We start from the raw sequence: 17,890 nt of genomic DNA, 5'->3' as shown, positions 1-17,890 counted from the left end.
GAAAAATACTTATGAAGGACCATATCTGCTTTAAGTCCCTTTCTGGAATTACAAGCAAATATCTCTATGTCTTCAGAATAGGAAAGGATATCTTCAAGACACAGAAAAGGCAAAGCATAAAGGAAAACTCTGTATGCTACATTTAAGAACTTCAATTCAGGGAATTCCCTGGTAGTCTAGTGGTCAGGATTCTAGGCTTTCACTGCTGTAGCCCAGGTTCAATCCCTGGTCAGGAAACTGAGATCCCGCAAGCCAAAAGAACTTCAGTTCATCAGAAGACAAGATAAAGTGAAAAGCCAAGCTATAAACTGAAAGATAATTCAATACATATACAACTGGTAAAGAACTGATATTCAGAATAAACAAAACAAAAACTCCTAAACGTCCATTTGAAATGAAAAACAACAATTAGAAAAATGGGCAGAAGACATAACAGGCATTTCACAGAAGAGGAAGCACAAATCACATAGGAAAAAATGATCAACCTCCTTAATAACCTGGACATTGAAATTAAAGACAACCAGATGCCATTTACACCCACCAGACTGTAAAACTTTAATTCTGACACTCATACACCACTAGTGGGTATATAACATGGTACAATCACTTTGGACAACATTTTGGCATTATCTAGTAAAGCTGAAGTAACACATACTCTACAGACGAGCAATTCACTTTCTGTACTTAACCCTAGAAAAATTATGTGACACTATAAGTCATGTACAACAGTTTTCAGAGTTGCATTATTTTTAACAGCAAAAAACTAAAAACTCACAAATAGTTTTTGACAGGAGGACGGATAAGATGTCATGATGTTCAACCTTGTTAATTTAAAAAGTTGAAGAATACATATGATATGATTCCATGCCTGTAAAGTTCTAAAAACATACAAAACTAAAAGATATATAATTTAAGAATAAATAAGAAAATGATCAATACCGAATTCAAGGTACTGGTCGCCCTGGAGAAGGAAGGGATTGTAGCCAGGTAGGGATTGCCATCAGAGGTCTCTGAGTAAAGGTCAGAGGGTTTCTTTGTTTGCTTTATTTGTCTTTAAAACCTATATACATCATACATATGGCATGTGAGTGCACACTCACACATTTTTGGGAAAAAAAATTTCATAATAAAAATTTAATTCCTTTCTGGAATGAGGTATGGCATAAATACATTTAAAAATAAAAACAGTTATCATGTGGCAATAAAAGTGCCACACAAAGTCCAGGTAATCACATTACCAAGACACCAGGAATCTGAGCAGGGAAGAACTACATCTCATATATATGATTTCCTTACTCTGCCTAGTCAGAATGCCTACTTTAATTTTTATTCCTAGTTCTCACACTACTATTCTTAGTATCTTTATAGCTATCCAAATTGTCTCCATCACCAAGTTAGGCTAGAGAGTTTGGACAGTGCTAGATACCCATTACCGGAACCTATGTGGTTCCAGAGTTTTGGATAGCAGTGCAGACAGGGAAGTTCATCGAAGTCTACCTAACTGTATTCAGCTCTTCAGTATAGACAGTGAGAGTGCAGTTAGTGAATCAGGAATGCATTTGCTCTTTCCTGATCAGGCTGGGCTGCTCTGGCTAGTTTGGCCTTCTTAGCCTAGAGAAGGAAAGGCATAATGATCTTCCTCTGCCGATCAACAGAATCACACCATACAGAGAAAGAAGACTCACTGTGGTGTGAAAGAGCAGGGGTAGTGACCAGTGCACTGCTCAGCAGGAGCAGTTTTGTTCTCCAGGAGTTAGCTGGCAGTCCGGAGGCATTTTTGATTTATGGACTTCTAGTAGGTAGACCCCGGAGATTCTTCCAAACCTCCTACAATTCACAGAACAGTCCCTTCACAACAAAGAGTTATCTAGCCCAACACATCAACAGTGCTTAGGATAAGAAACCCTGAGCTAGACAGAAGCACATGCCTCTTAGAGGAACCCCCTTAGAGGATGCGTAAGGAGGAGGAACCCCTCCTCCTGACAACTTCCAGGACACCTGAGACTCCAAGCTGTGTGCCACAAGGGCTCTGGTTCTGGAAGTGCGGGGTAAACTAGCTGACCTTTTCTCTGAAGGTAATATGCACTATGTCATGATGTATTTCTCACTTGATGTGTCTGAAAGAAATAACTGGAGATACTGTCAAGTGTTATCTAGAAGGGCACAGATTAAAAATTAACAATGGCATAAAAAATTTGACCTAACTTCACTGTACAACAACAGGGGTTTGGAAAAGTATGGAACATCTATATAATAAAATACTGTGCCAGCATTAAAACTGGGGTAGAAAGAATATGCTGAAAACATGGGAAAATGTTCACCATATACTGAGAAAAAAAAGGCTATACACTATGATCCAGTGTTTTAAAAATATAATCTGCACACTGTAAGGACATTCTCCAAAACATAAACAATAATCATCATTGGGCGGGTAGGCAGAGAGAGGAGCTATGGGCAATGCCATCTCTTCTTCCTCCCCCAAACACCTTACCTGTCCATTATCTCTGCGACTTGCCAGTGGAAATTAACTAATATAAGTTTAGCAACTGAATGAGATACCTAGAAAGAAAAAAAAAAGAAATCAAATTATAATGTAGTTTCTTTCAGAGTGCTCTGCATTTTGAGAAATGCATACATTCATCTCTAGTGCAGGCCCAGGCTTGACTTTCAAATTCTTCCTCTTAGTTCTCTGTTTCATCTTTTAAGTTCAGACTCTTATAGTCTTAGTGATTTCTTGGATCTCTTGATTTTTCGATCTTTGTTTTCATTAACGACCCTTCAAATAAATTAGTTTGATTTGAAACTTATGCGAAACCATCCTATCTACAGTAAATAACGACCCAGCATCCAATTTAAGAAAAAGAGCTGTTAGCTTCCCTAATGTGATTTGTTTCCTCAAGCTGCTGTAGGAGGCTATACATGGTAAGTGCACCTCTAGTTAGGCATGTTACTTGCAGAAAACCTCAGGCTTGGACTTCTTGTATAAACCCAGAAAAACAAAACAAACAAAAAACACCCCTGTTTAAAATCTCTGAATTCCCGGCAACTAATGAGCCCTAATTGCAAGGAGAATTTAGAAGTCCGTGGGCAGCCTTTCTGGCCCCTACATTCTCCTTTAAAGCACAATGGTTATGGCTATCAAAGAGCCTCAGAAGGTGCACTGAACTAGCAATTCTACCTCTGTAAATTTTTTCTGAGGAAATGATACAGGATATGCAGTCCCTGAAAAGGATGTTGCATAGCTAAGTTTACTGACGCAGAAAGTTGTTCATATATTAATTTTAATGTTAATAGGAGAGTACGCTAGTTACAAAACAGAACCCTGAACATCAAGACTTGGGTGGGGGCCTAATCTTTTTCTTTTTGGCCGTGAGGCTTGTGAGATCTTAGTTCCCTGACCAGGAATTGAACCCAGGCCTCCAGCAGTGAAACACAGAATCTTAACCACTGGACCACCAGGGGGCCTTATCTTCTAGTCCGCCTCGGGGGGTCAGAAGATTAGGATGTGCTTGGAGGCCTAGATAAGGCTACCCAGAGAGAGCACTGCAAAACACGAGGGTGCTACTGAATCAAGGAAAAACAAGGAGCACACTTCAACCTAGGGAGCCAAGAGAACACACAGAACCTTGGTACTCTGCTCACTGGACTGAGTTTTCATACAGGAGCACCTAGAGCCCGTGTCCACAACAAGAGAAGCCACTCCAACGAGAAGCCTGCGCACCACAATGAAGAGTAGCCCCCACTAGCCGCAACTAGAGAAAGCCTGCACGCAGAAACAAAGACACAACACAGCCATAAATAAAAATAAATAAAATAAATAAATATATATATATATAAACACTTAACAACTGGGGAAAGTCTTCCAATCTTCTTATATGTCCAATTGTGGAGAACAAAAATCTTCCAGCAGAACCAAGACGAACTCTTGCTGGACTGTTTTGACAAGCAACTAACAACCGGTTAGTAGTTAGGATTACATATTATCAAGAACGACTTAAAGCTTTCTTTTATGGATTTATTTATTTATTTTTGGCTGCACCATGCAGCTTGCGAGATCTCAGTTCCCCGACCAGGGACTGAACCTGGGCCATGGCGGTGAAAGCCCAAATCCTAACCACTAGGCAACCAAGGAACTCCCCCAAAAAGGACTCACAATGAGAAGGTCAAACCTTTCCCAAAAGGAAAATGGGTCCAAGGTGATAACCACTGACAGCCAAAAAAACTAATGACTTAGGAAGGAACACATGTGACCATGTCATGTTCAAAACAAATTTGCGGTTCCATTAGATCAATATGTAATAAGAAGATTAAAAGTCTTATTTATTTATGAGTCTAATCGAGGAAAAGACTAGAAACTAAGAACTAGGAAGTTCTTGCCCCAAAATTTGGAACCCCAAGGTAATTACAGATTAATCTGAGCTCCTCCCCACAGAGATAGAGTCCACCATTCTCTCCATCACAGGGGTCAAAGAGGGCCCTTCTCAATAATAATAGGTCACTATTTCCAGCATGCCTGGGACTATTACCCCTGTCTAAACTGCAAACCCTTAGCTGGTGGAATGTGTCCACTTTGGATACTCATAAGACCATGAGGCAAGAATAGTTAGCATGAATTTAAACAAAGACTCTCAAGAGCAGAAATAAGATGTTTTCGTATCCCCCCACCTCCTCCCCAAAATGTTAGAGCTATTCTCAAGAATCATGCTTGAAAATATATATAATACTTTGAAAGTTCAGTGGGTATAACTGCCAATATGAATTCAATTTTGGTTCACAGTTTGACAAAATGTTGATTTTAATTGCTGAATTTCAATCTATTTGGAACTGCCGACAGTGGATATACTATTCTTTATACACATGTACCAGGCAATATAAACTCCCTTGTCGCCAAATTCAACAAACATAACACCCCTCTTGGTCTCTGTGATGAGTCTCGCAGAACCTGTTCAGGTACACTAAATGTGCTCTTCCTCCTGAATGCCCATCTTGTCATTGGAGACATCACACTCCTACACCTGCATCAGCATTTTCCTCTATGTCTCCCTCTTCCTTACCACTCCACCCTCTTCCATCACCACCATTCCACTGCACAAGCTCTAGTCCTGCCTCTCCTAAACACTTCCATCAGAAGGGCTTCACTATCACCTGGACAAAGGAAAGGTATCTTATATACTGACATGCCAGTGTCTATTGTCTGCCCGCCACCCCCACCCCCCGCCACCCACAGCCCCCAGGATGAGTTTCCTAAAGCCTCCATGTAACAATTACAATAACAGACTATTCTTAGAGCTTTCACGTCTTACCAGGATCAGTCCCAACCTGTTTAAAACCCATCACTGCTCTCCAGTACTGACAAGATGAACCTTAAGCGTTAGTCAAGAGTCATTAGGACCCACTGCAGAACCACTGCCCTGAGGAGTCCAGCAATAGACCAAATGATTCCAGCAACCCCAAGAGGCTCCCTGACTGTTCTCTGCCAAGCATGCCCTTCTTCTTCTTATACAGCAAATATTTGGAAATTAGAGAACATACCTCTATAAAACCTGTGTGTCAAGGAAGAAATCACAAGAAAAATTAGAAAATGTTTTGAACGAATGATAATGAAAATACCACATAATAAAAGTTGTGAGATGCAGCTAATATAATGCCAAGAGGGAAATTTACAAATGTAAGTATTTATACTATAAAAGGTCCAAAAATCAATGACATAAGGGCTTACCTTAAGAAGCTAGAAAAAGATGACAAAACTCAAAGTTAAAAGAAGAAAAAAGATAAAAACAGAAATAAAATCCAAAACAAACAGTGAAAATCAATAAAGTCCAAAAGTTGATTCTTTTTTTTTTTTGCGGTACGCGGGCCTCTCACTGCTGTGGCCTCTCCCATTGCAGAGCACAGGCTCCGGACGCACAGGCTCAGCAGCCATGGCTCCAGGCCCAGCCGCTCCACGGCATGTGGGATCCTCCCGGACTGGGGTACGAACCCATGTCCCCTGCATCGGCAGGCGGACTCTCAACCACTGCGCCACCAGGGAAGCCCCCAAAAGTTGATTCTTTAAAAAAATCAATAAAGTTGATAAAAACTTTAGCTAGAACAATTAAGAAAAAAAGAATACAAATTGCCAATAACAAGGGTGATAAGAGGGACTATCCCTACAAATCTTACAGGTATTAAAAGGAAAATAAGAAAATATGAATAATCAAATGCTAATAAATTTGATATCTTAGATGAGATTGACAAGTTCCTTGAAAAACACTTACCAAAACTGACACAAAATAAAAACTGAATAGCTCTATATCTATTAAAGACATTGAATTCATGATAAAAAATTTTCTCACAAAATGCCAGACCCAAAAGTTTTTACTGGTGAATTCTATCAAAACTAATATTAAATAAACACTTCAGAAACTAGAGCAGGAAGGAATGCTTCTTCCAAACTCACTTTATGAGACTACCATAACCCTGATATAAAAACCTAACAAAAATATAAAAAGAAAATTACAGATAAGCCTTATGAACAAAAACACAAAAATCAATCCAAATATTTTAGCAAATTAAATCCAGCAATATAGAAAAGGCTGATTTAACATGTGAAAACTCCTAAGACAATTCACTGAATTAACAAAATAAAGGCAGAAAAAACCCAAATGACCATTTCAGTAGATGCAAGAAAACTCATTTGACAAAATTCAATAATCATTCAAGACAAAAATTCTTAGCAAATTAGGAAGAAAAATGGAACTGCCTGAATCTAATATAGGGCATCTATGGAAAACATTATACTCAATAATGAAATAGTGAATGCTAAGATGAGGAACATCGCAGGGATGACCACTCTCATCATTTCACTTAACATTATGAAAGCCCTACCCAGGGCAATAAGGAAAGGAAAAAAAAAAAGGACACACACACAAAAGACATAAAAGATTAAAAAAAGAAGCAAATCTGTCTCTATTCCTAAATAAAATGACTATTTACACAGAAAATCCTAAAAGAATCTACAAAACTAGTAGAACTCACAAATTTTGTAAGATAAAAAAATAGAATGCCAATATATAAAAATCAAAAGTATTTCTATATAGCAGCAAACAAATGAAAACTAAAATTTATTTATAAATATATTTTATTTAACCCAATATATCTAAAATATTATTTTAATCCATAGAAACGAATGAACTATATTTTACATCTTTTTTCCATCTAAATCTTCAAAGTCCATTGTATTCAGAATTATAGTACATACCAATCCGAACTAGCCATATTTCCAGTGCCCAACGGCTACATGTGGTCACAGCTACCATACTGGACAACATAGCTATAGACTGAACACAGCAATCAAAATTAATCAAAATCAGGGACTTCCCTGGTGGCACAGTGGTTAAGAATCTGCCTGCCAATGCAGGAACACGGGTTTGAGCCCTGGTCCAGGAAGATCCCACATACCGCAGAGCAACTAAGCCCGTGTGCCACAACTACTGAGCCTGTGCTCTAGAGCCCATGAGCCACAACTACTGAGCCCGCACGCCACAACTACTGAAGCCCACGCACTCTAGGGCCTGTGCTTCGCAACAAGAGAAGCCACAGCAATAAGAACCACGTGCACCGCAACGAAGAGTAGCCCCCCCTCACCACAACTAGAGAAGGCCCACATGCAGCAAAGAAGACCCAACACAGCCAAAAATAAATAAATTTATTTTTAAAAATTAATCAAAATCAAAGCAGGGGTTTTAACCACTGGACAGCCAGGGAAGTCCCCAAAGCAATCTTGAAAGAGCAAAGTTGGAGGACTTACACCATCTGACTTCAAGACTTACTATAAAGCTACAGTAATCGAGACAGTGGGGTACTGGCTTAAGGACAGACATATAGATCAATGGAACAGGATAAAGTCCAGAAGTAAACTCATACATTTATGGTTAATTTCCACAATGTAATTCATTGGAGGATAGGATAGTCTTCAACAAATGATTCCGGAATAACTGAACATCATTATACAAAACAAACAAACATAGAACTTAGCTGTATAGTTCATGTCACACAAAAATTAACTCAAAATAGTTCACAGATTTAAATGAAACTGAAAATTGTAAAACTTCTAGAAGAAAACACAGAAGAAAATCTTTGCAACCTTAGTTTTAGGCAAAGATTTCTTAGATATGATACTGAAAGCACAATCCTTAAAAGAAAAAATCTGATAAACTGGACTTCAACAAAATTAAACGTTTACTCTTCAAAGGATGTTATTAAGAAAATGGAAGAGACAGGCCACAAAATGGGAGAAAAAATAATTGCAAATCATGTACCTGATAAAGAACTTATTTCAGAACATATAAAGAACTCATACAACTCAGTAAGACAAACACCCCAATTTTTCAAAAATGGGCAAAAGATTTGAACAGACACTTCACAAAAAAAAGTATGAATAGCAGATACACACAAGAAGAGATCCTCAATATTACTAGTCATTAGGGAAATGAAATGCAAATTAAAACTACAAGATACTACTTCACACTCACTAGAACGATTATAATCCAGAAGACTGACGATACTAAGTGCTAGCAAGCATGTGGAGAACCTGCAACACTTATATAATGCTGGTGGGAATGTAAAATAGTAGAGTCACCTCAGAAAACATTTTGGCATATTCTTAAAATGTTAAACATACATTTACCATATGACCTAGCAATCCCACTGCTAGATATCTATCCAAGAGAAATGAGAACATGTCCACATAAAACCCTGGATATAAACAATCACAGCATCATATTTCATAATAGTCAAAAACTGGAATCAACCCAAATGTTCATCAACTGATGAATGAATGGATAAACAAAATGTGGTATATATCTATGCAATGGAAAATCATCATTGGGCAATAAAAGGAAAGCATTACTGACATGTGATACAACATGGATGAACTTTGAAAACATTACGCTAAGTAAAAGAAGGCAGACACAAAAGACTACATATTGTATGATTCAGTTTATATTAAATTTCTAGAAAAGGCAAAACTATGCAGACAGTAAGATGATCAGTAGTTTGGTGGGACTGGGAGTGGGGACCAACTACAAATGGATACAAGGGAACTTTCTGGGTGATGAAAATGTTCTATAACTTGGATTGTGGTGATGGTTGTATATTTGTTTACATTTACTAAAACTCTTCTAACGGTACACTTTAAAATGGATGAATTTAATGGAATGTCAGTAATAGTTCAATAAAGCTGTTTAAAAATAAAACTGATAGACAGATATATAATAAAGTAAATGCAGCAAAAAGTTAGCAACTATATAATCTAGATGGTATGTAAATGGATGTCCACTGTACAATTCTTTAAACTTCTTTGTATATTTTAAATTTTTCATGAAGTTGGAGGGAAAGTTTGCCAAATTTAATTCAATGGCAATCATTTGCATAAACAAATGTCACAATAAACGGAGGGTTGACCCTTACACTACTGCATCAAATAGTTCATTTTGATCTTTTACTTACTCTTCGAAATGAAAATTTTCCCTTCAGAAAAATTTCCCTTCAGAGTTTTTAACATAGTTCTGACCAAAGGTTAACCGATTAGGCAATGTGAATTTTAGCATAAATAGGTCTGTAATGCCAATAACTTCATAACACTATGGCTCCCTCTAAACCTCCCACACCCAGCCTTCTTAGTGTTCCATTGGATGCTCTTCTCCCGGTCTGTCAGCTCAAACTGTTGCTGTTCCACAGGGCACAACTCTCAGGCCTGCCTTCCTCTCACTCCTTGGCCTGTCTCTGAGCAACTGGATTTGTGCCTAAGCCTTGGTCAGTGTGAACATAAGCCCCAAAGATAAGAACTTCTCTCTCATTTTCCCCAGGGAGTTGGGGAAGGGAGTGTGAATGATCAAAGTGGGGAAGGGAGGGCAATTAGTGGTATAAAGTTCATCAAAGACTGAAGGGTGCCCTCACATCCCTGGGTGGTCTAGAGAAGGTTTTCAGAGTCAAAGATGGGGTCAGAACAGAGGCCAAGTGTAGCCCATCTTCCTTGCCTTTTTTCCCTCATTCCCTGTGCCCTCAAACCTGACCCACAATGGGTCAGAAGACTCTGTAGAGCTTTCTTTCCAGCTTGAAAGGACTGTGGGGTCACCTCTGTTGTCATCCACCCTGGACATTGCTCTGTATTGCCAATTCAATTTGGCTTTGTTTTGCCATTATATTTACAATCTCAACACCCTTAGATGGTTTTCTGATCTTTATTTCAGGAAGCACTTGGCTACATGCATGTCAAAAAGGACTTTGCTGCCGGACATCACTACTTCCCAAAGGTTGCAGGCAAACTTCTTCTGTCATCCTCCATAATGTTTGGGAGAGACACTTAAGAAGGTATTTCCCAGATAGAGGCCCTCAAAACATGTTCAGCAGTTACCACCTGTTCACAGATACCTAAAGGACTAGACAGCTGCTGGGGAGTTAAGTTCTCCTTTCTGTTTTTTAACAAAGAATATATAAAGCGTGCACACAATTCTATCCTGGCTTCATAAGCAGGGCTTTGGGGGGTGGGTGGGTAGGAGTTGGACCTGAGGGGGAAAATCCAGGATATGAGCCAATGATGCTAAGATTTTCTCACAGAGATGTAATGAAGTGTACATGAATATTTTAACTGCTGTTATCAGCAAGCAGTTCCTGACATGGTTAACAGCACACAACGTCTACAACCTCAGCACTTTGTTAGATACTCTGTCTGGAGGCACTTTTATTCCATGATCTAAGGGCTTCAGAGACTAGAGAAATGAAATAGTGTAAACATCAGCCTGTCAACTTGGAATGGAGACTGCCTTGATAAGATAAAACTTCTGGATCTATGTGGCCTCTGACCCACTCATTACAAGGAGACAGATGCAGGATTACAGGAACTTAGATAAGGCAACTCCAGCAGCAATCTGGTTATTGGGTTATATTTTAGCATTCTTTTAGCATTCCTATAACTTGCTGCCCCACTCTATGTTTCAATTTCATTGTATGTATTTTCCCTATTAGGTCCCTGAGCAGAAAGCTGACTGTGGTGAAATTATTTTTCAAATCACAGGACCCTAAGTCCACCTGAAGTCTGTTAGTAAATGAGAGCCACACATTTCTTTTCTGGTTTCCACCAAACCCTTCCCCGATAAAAATTCAAGTAAGTCTCTATCAGAATTTTATAACTTAATCATTGGAACATTTTTGATCCCCTGACCACAAAGAACTTAAAATACCAGAGGGAGATAAATCCTGCTACCGAAGGAAACGATAAGTACATACAATATTCTGGACTCTTTCAATACATCGCCAACATCTATCTTTGGGAAAAATGTCTTCAGAATTTCAGGAGATTTAACAGTCATTACTTGATATCCCAGAGAACTTGTATATTTATTATTCAAAATAATGCACAGGACATGCTAATTTTATGTAAGGATCAAAGCACATACTGAATAGCCTCCATTCCTGACAACAGTTCCCCAAGGAAACCCCTGAACATGGTCAGTTGCTTCTTCATCTTTTTAGTCTCCTATAGCTGGTTCAAGCTGTCCAGCCCTTGGGGACAAGTTAATAACACAGCTTGCAGATAGATTTTTTTCCCCCAGAAAAAAGAAATTCAGCAGCCCACCAAAACTGTCACCAGCCCTTCCCACACTTACCAGTGCCATAGGGAGGATGCAGCTGATGGCAGTGAGCATCAACGGCCTGAAAAAATACAGGTGGTAGTTTCAATTTTTATTTAGAATTCTTACTTGCCAACTGCCTGAAATCTTTTAAGGCTACATGAATGGGTCTCCATGCCTCAGCCTGTTGTTAAGCCACTTCATGGTCCAATCACATTTGTCAACAAACACTAGTGGTCATTCACTAAAAAGCAGAGATGAAGGAAAAGAGTGAATTTTTGGCCAGCTTCTGGGCCTGGGGTAGAAAGGGACATGATACAGGAAAACTAGCCTAAGGAGATCAAGATGGATGGATTTTGGTCTTGGAGGGTAGAGGGTGAGGCAAGAAAGTACTGAAGGAATAAGAGAAAGAAGGTTAAAGCACAGAGACAAAGGAGTAGGTGAACACCAACCTAGAATGGGGCAAAATCAGCAGTGGTGGTGGTGGTAGTAGGGTCCCAGAGTGCCTATAACCTTAGGCAAGGTCTAAAGTCTAATTTAAGTGGTGGGCCTTCACTTCTCCCATACTTCACACCTTCATACTCTGAGCCTCTAAAAGGTCAGCTCTCAGGCACCTGAATGTAACTTTGCTTCCTTTACTTTCTCTCCGTGGAGGGAGGGCTGACTTGTAATTGAGGCACCCATGTATTACAAGTGCTTTAAAAACTCTGATTAATAAACACAAATTTGAAGATTTCTCTCCAGTCTATCCTTAATTTAGTCCTGTTATGGTCTCTGATCATTAAAATCAATACCAAAAACACCTAAAGACCTTACTAAAGTTATTTATGAAAAATACAATAAAGCAAAAATACGAAAGTCATCCATTTCTTGACCATGAGGGTAATTTTTTTATTATGAAAAATTCCAAGCATCTATATAAGTAAAGACTATAATGAAACCCATGTACCCATCACCCAGCTCCAACATCAACTCATGGCCAGGTCCACTGTATCTGCACCCTACCTACCCCCTACCCTCTAGATTATTGTGAAGTAAATCCCAGCCAGCATATCTTTTAGGTTTGCATTTCAATGAAAATCTTCTGGGAAATACTTAGTACAAAAGGCTGATTACAGCCCCTTCTAGAATTCTAACAGTTTTCTAGGGGGATGCCATATATAGGCTGGATGATTGTAACTTCAGTGAACCAAGGTCATATCCAGTAACCACAACCAAAAGAAATGCAGATAGGAGCTGATAGCCAATGAACTACACATAGTAGGACTGAAAGCCAAGTATCCTACCATATTCCTGCAGCTATAAACCCATCTTGTCCATAAGTGATTTCAAACAATGCTGTCTTCTCCAACTACTGCTATTGTGAGGAGACAAAGGAGAGGGAATACCAAATACCTCTAGGCAGTTCCAGCTAGGTCACCTCTCTTCTCCAGAGGACACCTCATAGGCTAGCATATCTTAGTGACAAAGCCACAAACACCAACAGCATATTTCAAAGGCAGAGCCACTGACTGCTGTTGCTAGCTATGCTCAAAACATACATCACATTTTTATAGCTTTTATGTTTATGTAAACCTCCAACAGAACAGAATCTCCTCTCTGAGGGAAGAGGTTTTTAAGAACACTTTCCTTCTCTGTCATACCTAAGCACCTAGAACAATACCTGTGCCAGTACTAGGTCCTATATGCTAATGTTACCCTCTGCCCGTCTCCTATGGTCTAATCTCAAGCCACTGCAAATCCACAGCCTCCTCCAGAGCCCAGGCAGGCACCAAAGCCTTCCAAGCCCTCAGGGGGTGCACAATCTAGCAGGAGAGGCCAGATACAGCTCCAGAAGGGAGGGTTTAAAAAAAAAAAGAAAAAGAATGGCGGGCTGAGAAGCCTTCTGAGGGTGACACAAACGGCAGAGATGCTGACAGGAGGTTTGAGGAGGCAAAAATCAAACATTAGGCAGAGGAGCAACAGGAAAGAAGAGTTCAGGCTGGAATGTGGAGAAACCAAGTTTTTCAAGAGAGCAAAATAAAATGGTGCTTTTAGTGGGGTATATCAGAAAATATGAAATAGAAGTAGAAAAGGTTTTATTTATTTATACCTCCTTTCTTTCTCAGCATTCTAAAAAAGGAGGGGACAGAAACTAAAGGCAAAGAGATCTTTAAGTTATTTTATGGTAGAGGTTAAACTATTTTTTCCCCATCTTTCCTAGCATCTATCTAAAAGTTAAGACAACAGAAGACACTCAGAAACACTTCTTTTATTGGGAATCAACAAATTCTTTACCTATCCCAATTACCACTGAACAAAAAATAAATCAAATGGTTCATAAAAAGCACTTTGATGAAAAGGAACAACACCTGCCCCTCTGTCCTGCCCCACCCCCATCCTCCCAGTCTTCCCATCCAGGAGAAATCTCTCCCAGTCATTCGTCTGGGTTCTTCTGGTTGTTACCAACATCGCTGAGTAGGCCCATAATTCTCTACCAGACTTAGCTTACTTATACCACTCGCTACCCACTCCCATCCAAGCCCCAACTTTTTGATATTAAAATCACTATTTTCAGTTCCTCTATCTGTACCCTTTGTAATTTTAAGTCATTGTTTACAGGGCCAGAATTGCATTTTCTACCCTGAGCTTCCAATGTCACGGTCCTTGGCCCACTCAAAGAAGAATGTTTGTACATCAGGCACAAATACATTATCATTATTAGTTGCTGCCAATCACTCATACTTGTGCCATAAGGAGGGTTTGCTTTATATTTATTTGGCTTGTGATTTTTTTGTGTGTAGTGTTTCTGCTTTGCGTGGGAATTCTATTTCCCTTGCCCCTTGTGAAGAGACCTATGGTTTCTTCACCACATCCCACCCATCTTCCAGTTTCTTCATTCTATCTATTGCTGGAATCCACCTCACTCCTATTCCTGAAGAAATTTTTCTTGGATCGCACCAAGTTTCTGTTCCAATCTGGGCTGACCATTTTCCAGGCCTGTTACACAGCTGAACAAGAGACTTTTCACTGGACTACTAGGTTAGTTCAATCATTTCTTTTTTAAAATTAATCAATTAATTATTTTTTGGCTGCTTTGGGTTTTCATTGCTGCACGCGGGCTTTCTCTAATTGAAGCAAGTGGGGGCTACTCTTCTTTGCGGCCCACAGGCTTCTCATTGTGGTGGCTTCTCTTTGTTGTGGAGCACAGGCTCTAGGAGCACGTGGCACGTGGACTCACTAGTTGTGGCTCGTGGGCTCTAGAGCACAGGCTCAGTAGTTGTGGCACACGGGCTTACTAGCTCTGCGGCATGTGGGATCTTCCCAGACCAGGGCTCAAATCTGTGTCCCCTGCATTGGCAGGTGGATTCTTAACTACTGCACCACCAGGTAAGTCCTCAATCATTTCTTCAATTTTATTTTTCTCTTTTTTGATTTTCATCTTGAAGTAACTACTTCAGAAAAGGTACAAGGGACGTAAATTTTGGGAGTCGTTGCACATCTGAAAACAAGTTTATTTTTCAAGGACAGAATTCTAGATTCAGAACTATTTTCCCTCAGGACTTTGAAGGCCATTGCTCCACTGTCTTCTGGTTGTAACTGCTGCTGCTGAGACATCTGATTCCCATTTCTTTTAGAAGACCTGATATATCTTTATGGAAACTTTTAGAGTTTTCTGTCTATCCTTGTTTTTCTGAAATTTCACAGGGACAGTTCTGGCAATGGGTCTTTCTTTATTCTTCTGGGCAATGAATAGACCCTTTCAATATGAAGACTCTCCTCTCTTTGGCTCCTGGAAATTTCCTTCTTATACTTTTTAATATTTTCTTTCCTTCAATTTTTTGTTCTCACTTCCCACAAATCCTAGTAAATGCTGGATCTCTGGCTTGAACCTCCATGTCTCTGTTTTTTCACATACATTTTTTGCCTGCATGTTGGCTTTACATTGAGAGATTTTCTTGATTTTATCTTCTGACCTAACTACGGAATATTTTTTAACTTGACAAACCCATAATTCATCTCCACAAGTTCTTTTTGTTTTGATTTTCTTCCTGATGGCATCTCTGATTGTTTTATAGATGTCACATCTTCTTGAGTATCTTGGCAAATACTAAATAGTGCACTTTTAAAAACAAGCAAAATTACCTACTAGTCTGTTTCAGCTAAGGTCAATTTTTCTGTTTCTCTTTCATTTTGCATGTTTTCCTGAAATGTCTGGTAATTCTTGGTTAGCCATTCACATTAAAAAAATGAAGAGTCACCCAAAAAGGGGGATGAAGTACTGATACATGCTACAGCTTGGATGAACCTCAAAAACATTATGATAAGAGAAAGCAACACAAAAGGTCACATATTGCATGATTCCATTTATATAGCATATATAGGTAAATCCAGAGACACAGAAAGCAGGTTAGTGGCTGCCAGAGATGGGGGGAGTGGAAAGTAACTGCTTAATGGGTACCAAGTTTCCTTTTGGGGTGATGAAAATGTTTTGGAACTAGATGCAGAAGATGGCTGCACAACACTATGAGTGTACTAAATGCCACTGAATTGTATACTTTAAAATGGTGAATTTTATGTGAATGTTACAATTTTCAAACAGGGGGTCTCAGGAAATGAATCCTAGCTCTGTGTACATGAACAGACCTGCCAAATGACAGGCTTTTCTTTAGGGTAACTGATCAGGGGCAGCAATTATTCAAGACTCAAAGGCTCCCAAAATGACAAATGAAGAGAACCAAATCTTACATTCTCTAAGTGCCCTATTTCTCCCCAGATTATCCAGATTATTTTGCCGAGAGACCAAGTGAGAGCAGGCCTGACTGTTCTACATACAGACCTTTAATTAATCCCCCCATCTGCAGCACACTTATCTTTCCCAGTCTTAGTCAAATCAGAGCCCACAACCTCTTCAAAGACATGTTGGACAAACTGGCTCCCACGTACAATGATGTCCCACATGCTCCCCCCACATGTTCTCTTTGTTAATATGTGTTTATAACATATATATGCCTTTACTTTCATTTTCATGGTTATTTAAAAATGGAGGAGCACCTCCATATTTACCTCATGCTCTTTAATAATCTCTTTTCCTGCCCTCCCCCCAGCTCTCCAGGCAACCATTAATTCACTTTCCAATAGATAAGTTTGCATTTTCTAGCATTGTATATGATTGAAATAATAAATTGTTTATTTTTTCCCCTGAGTTTCTTCATGCAGCATATTTTGAGATTTATCAATGATGTTTGTATGAGCAGCCCACTCTTTATATTGATGACAGTACGCTGTTCTATGGGTATGCCACTATTTGTTCATTCATCTGTTTGTGGATATTTGGGTTGTTTCCAGTTTTTGGCTATTGTAAATAAAGCTGTTACAGACATTTGAATACCAAACAAACAAAAAAAATGGAGAAGGGACAAATGTATCTGAGGGCAGCCAACCATCTTGAAGCAAAGACTTCAGGTGTTCCACTTACGTCATAAAATAAAAACCCTTTAAAACATTCACATTGTATTTATGATTGCAGATACTATTAGTCAGTTTTACAGCTACTCATTATCAACATGGACATAAGGACCCACTTTTATTTTGGTAAGGAAATATGAAGTAATGTTTAGACATCAAAAATATTACAGAAAACCTACCCAATTTGTGAGTATAGGTGGGCAGTTTACATCCTACTCTCATTCTGGTTAAAAAACCAGTACACTCTGAATGTTGGACATATCTTTTCAGCAGCCAAAGAAAGGATGCAATCCTCTCTCCTCATTTTGATAACCTGAATCATTTCATAATTTTTTTGTACTTCCACATGAATATAATGTAAAATACCTCACCTCACCTCTGAAGATTGTTTTATTATATCTGCACGAAATTCAGTCTTCTGTATGAGAACTGCCAAAACTAATTCTGACATGCACACCAAGCTGGGAACCACACATCCACTAGGTATATATTATCTGTACTTAAAAGTCAGCTGGCTTCATGGAAGCCCTTCAACAAGCATGTCTTCTGTTTACAAACATGAGCACACAGAGTAGAGCCTCGGGGTTAGATTCTCAACTTTTGCAATTATTGGCCTGGGCTTAGACAGTCAGATCAACAATAAGCAACACTTACTGAGAACAAAACATAACCTGGCATTTTTTGCTAGATGCTGTTATACAAAGAAAAAACATGGACCTCTATCTCAAAGAGTTCAATCCCTGGCTTACAAACAACTAATTTTCCAAATAGCATAAGTACATACCAAGAAACATGCACAGGGACTTCCCTGGTGGCGCAGTGGTTAAGAA

The 17,890-nt window shown here is 39.1% G+C and overlaps 1 protein-coding gene across 5 annotated transcripts in view; it reads right to left on the bottom strand.

The window, feature by feature from the left end:
• Positions 1 to 17,890, bottom strand: part of ARIH2 (ariadne RBR E3 ubiquitin protein ligase 2) — a 46,390-nt gene that overhangs the window by 15,475 nt on the left and 13,025 nt on the right. For 4 of the 5 annotated variants that reach the window (XM_029242872.1, XM_029242871.1, XM_029242868.1 and 1 more), the window contains one exon: positions 2,492 to 2,559. In XM_029242872.1, the coding sequence (XP_029098705.1) occupies positions 2,492 to 2,559 (68 nt within the window). Of the gene's footprint in view, positions 1 to 2,491; positions 2,560 to 11,648; positions 11,695 to 17,890 lie in introns of all 5 variants that reach the window. The other variant, XM_029242873.1, reaches the window with a different exon arrangement.

This window comes from Monodon monoceros, unplaced genomic scaffold, assembly GCF_005190385.1.
Source record: "Monodon monoceros isolate NGI ecotype Baffin Bay Population unplaced genomic scaffold, NGI_Narwhal_1 Super_Scaffold_3, whole genome shotgun sequence".
Classification (NCBI taxonomy): Eukaryota; Metazoa; Chordata; class Mammalia; order Artiodactyla; family Monodontidae; genus Monodon; species Monodon monoceros.
The sequence above is the reverse complement of the archived record's forward strand: the minus strand, read 5'-3'. Positions and strand labels throughout refer to the sequence as shown.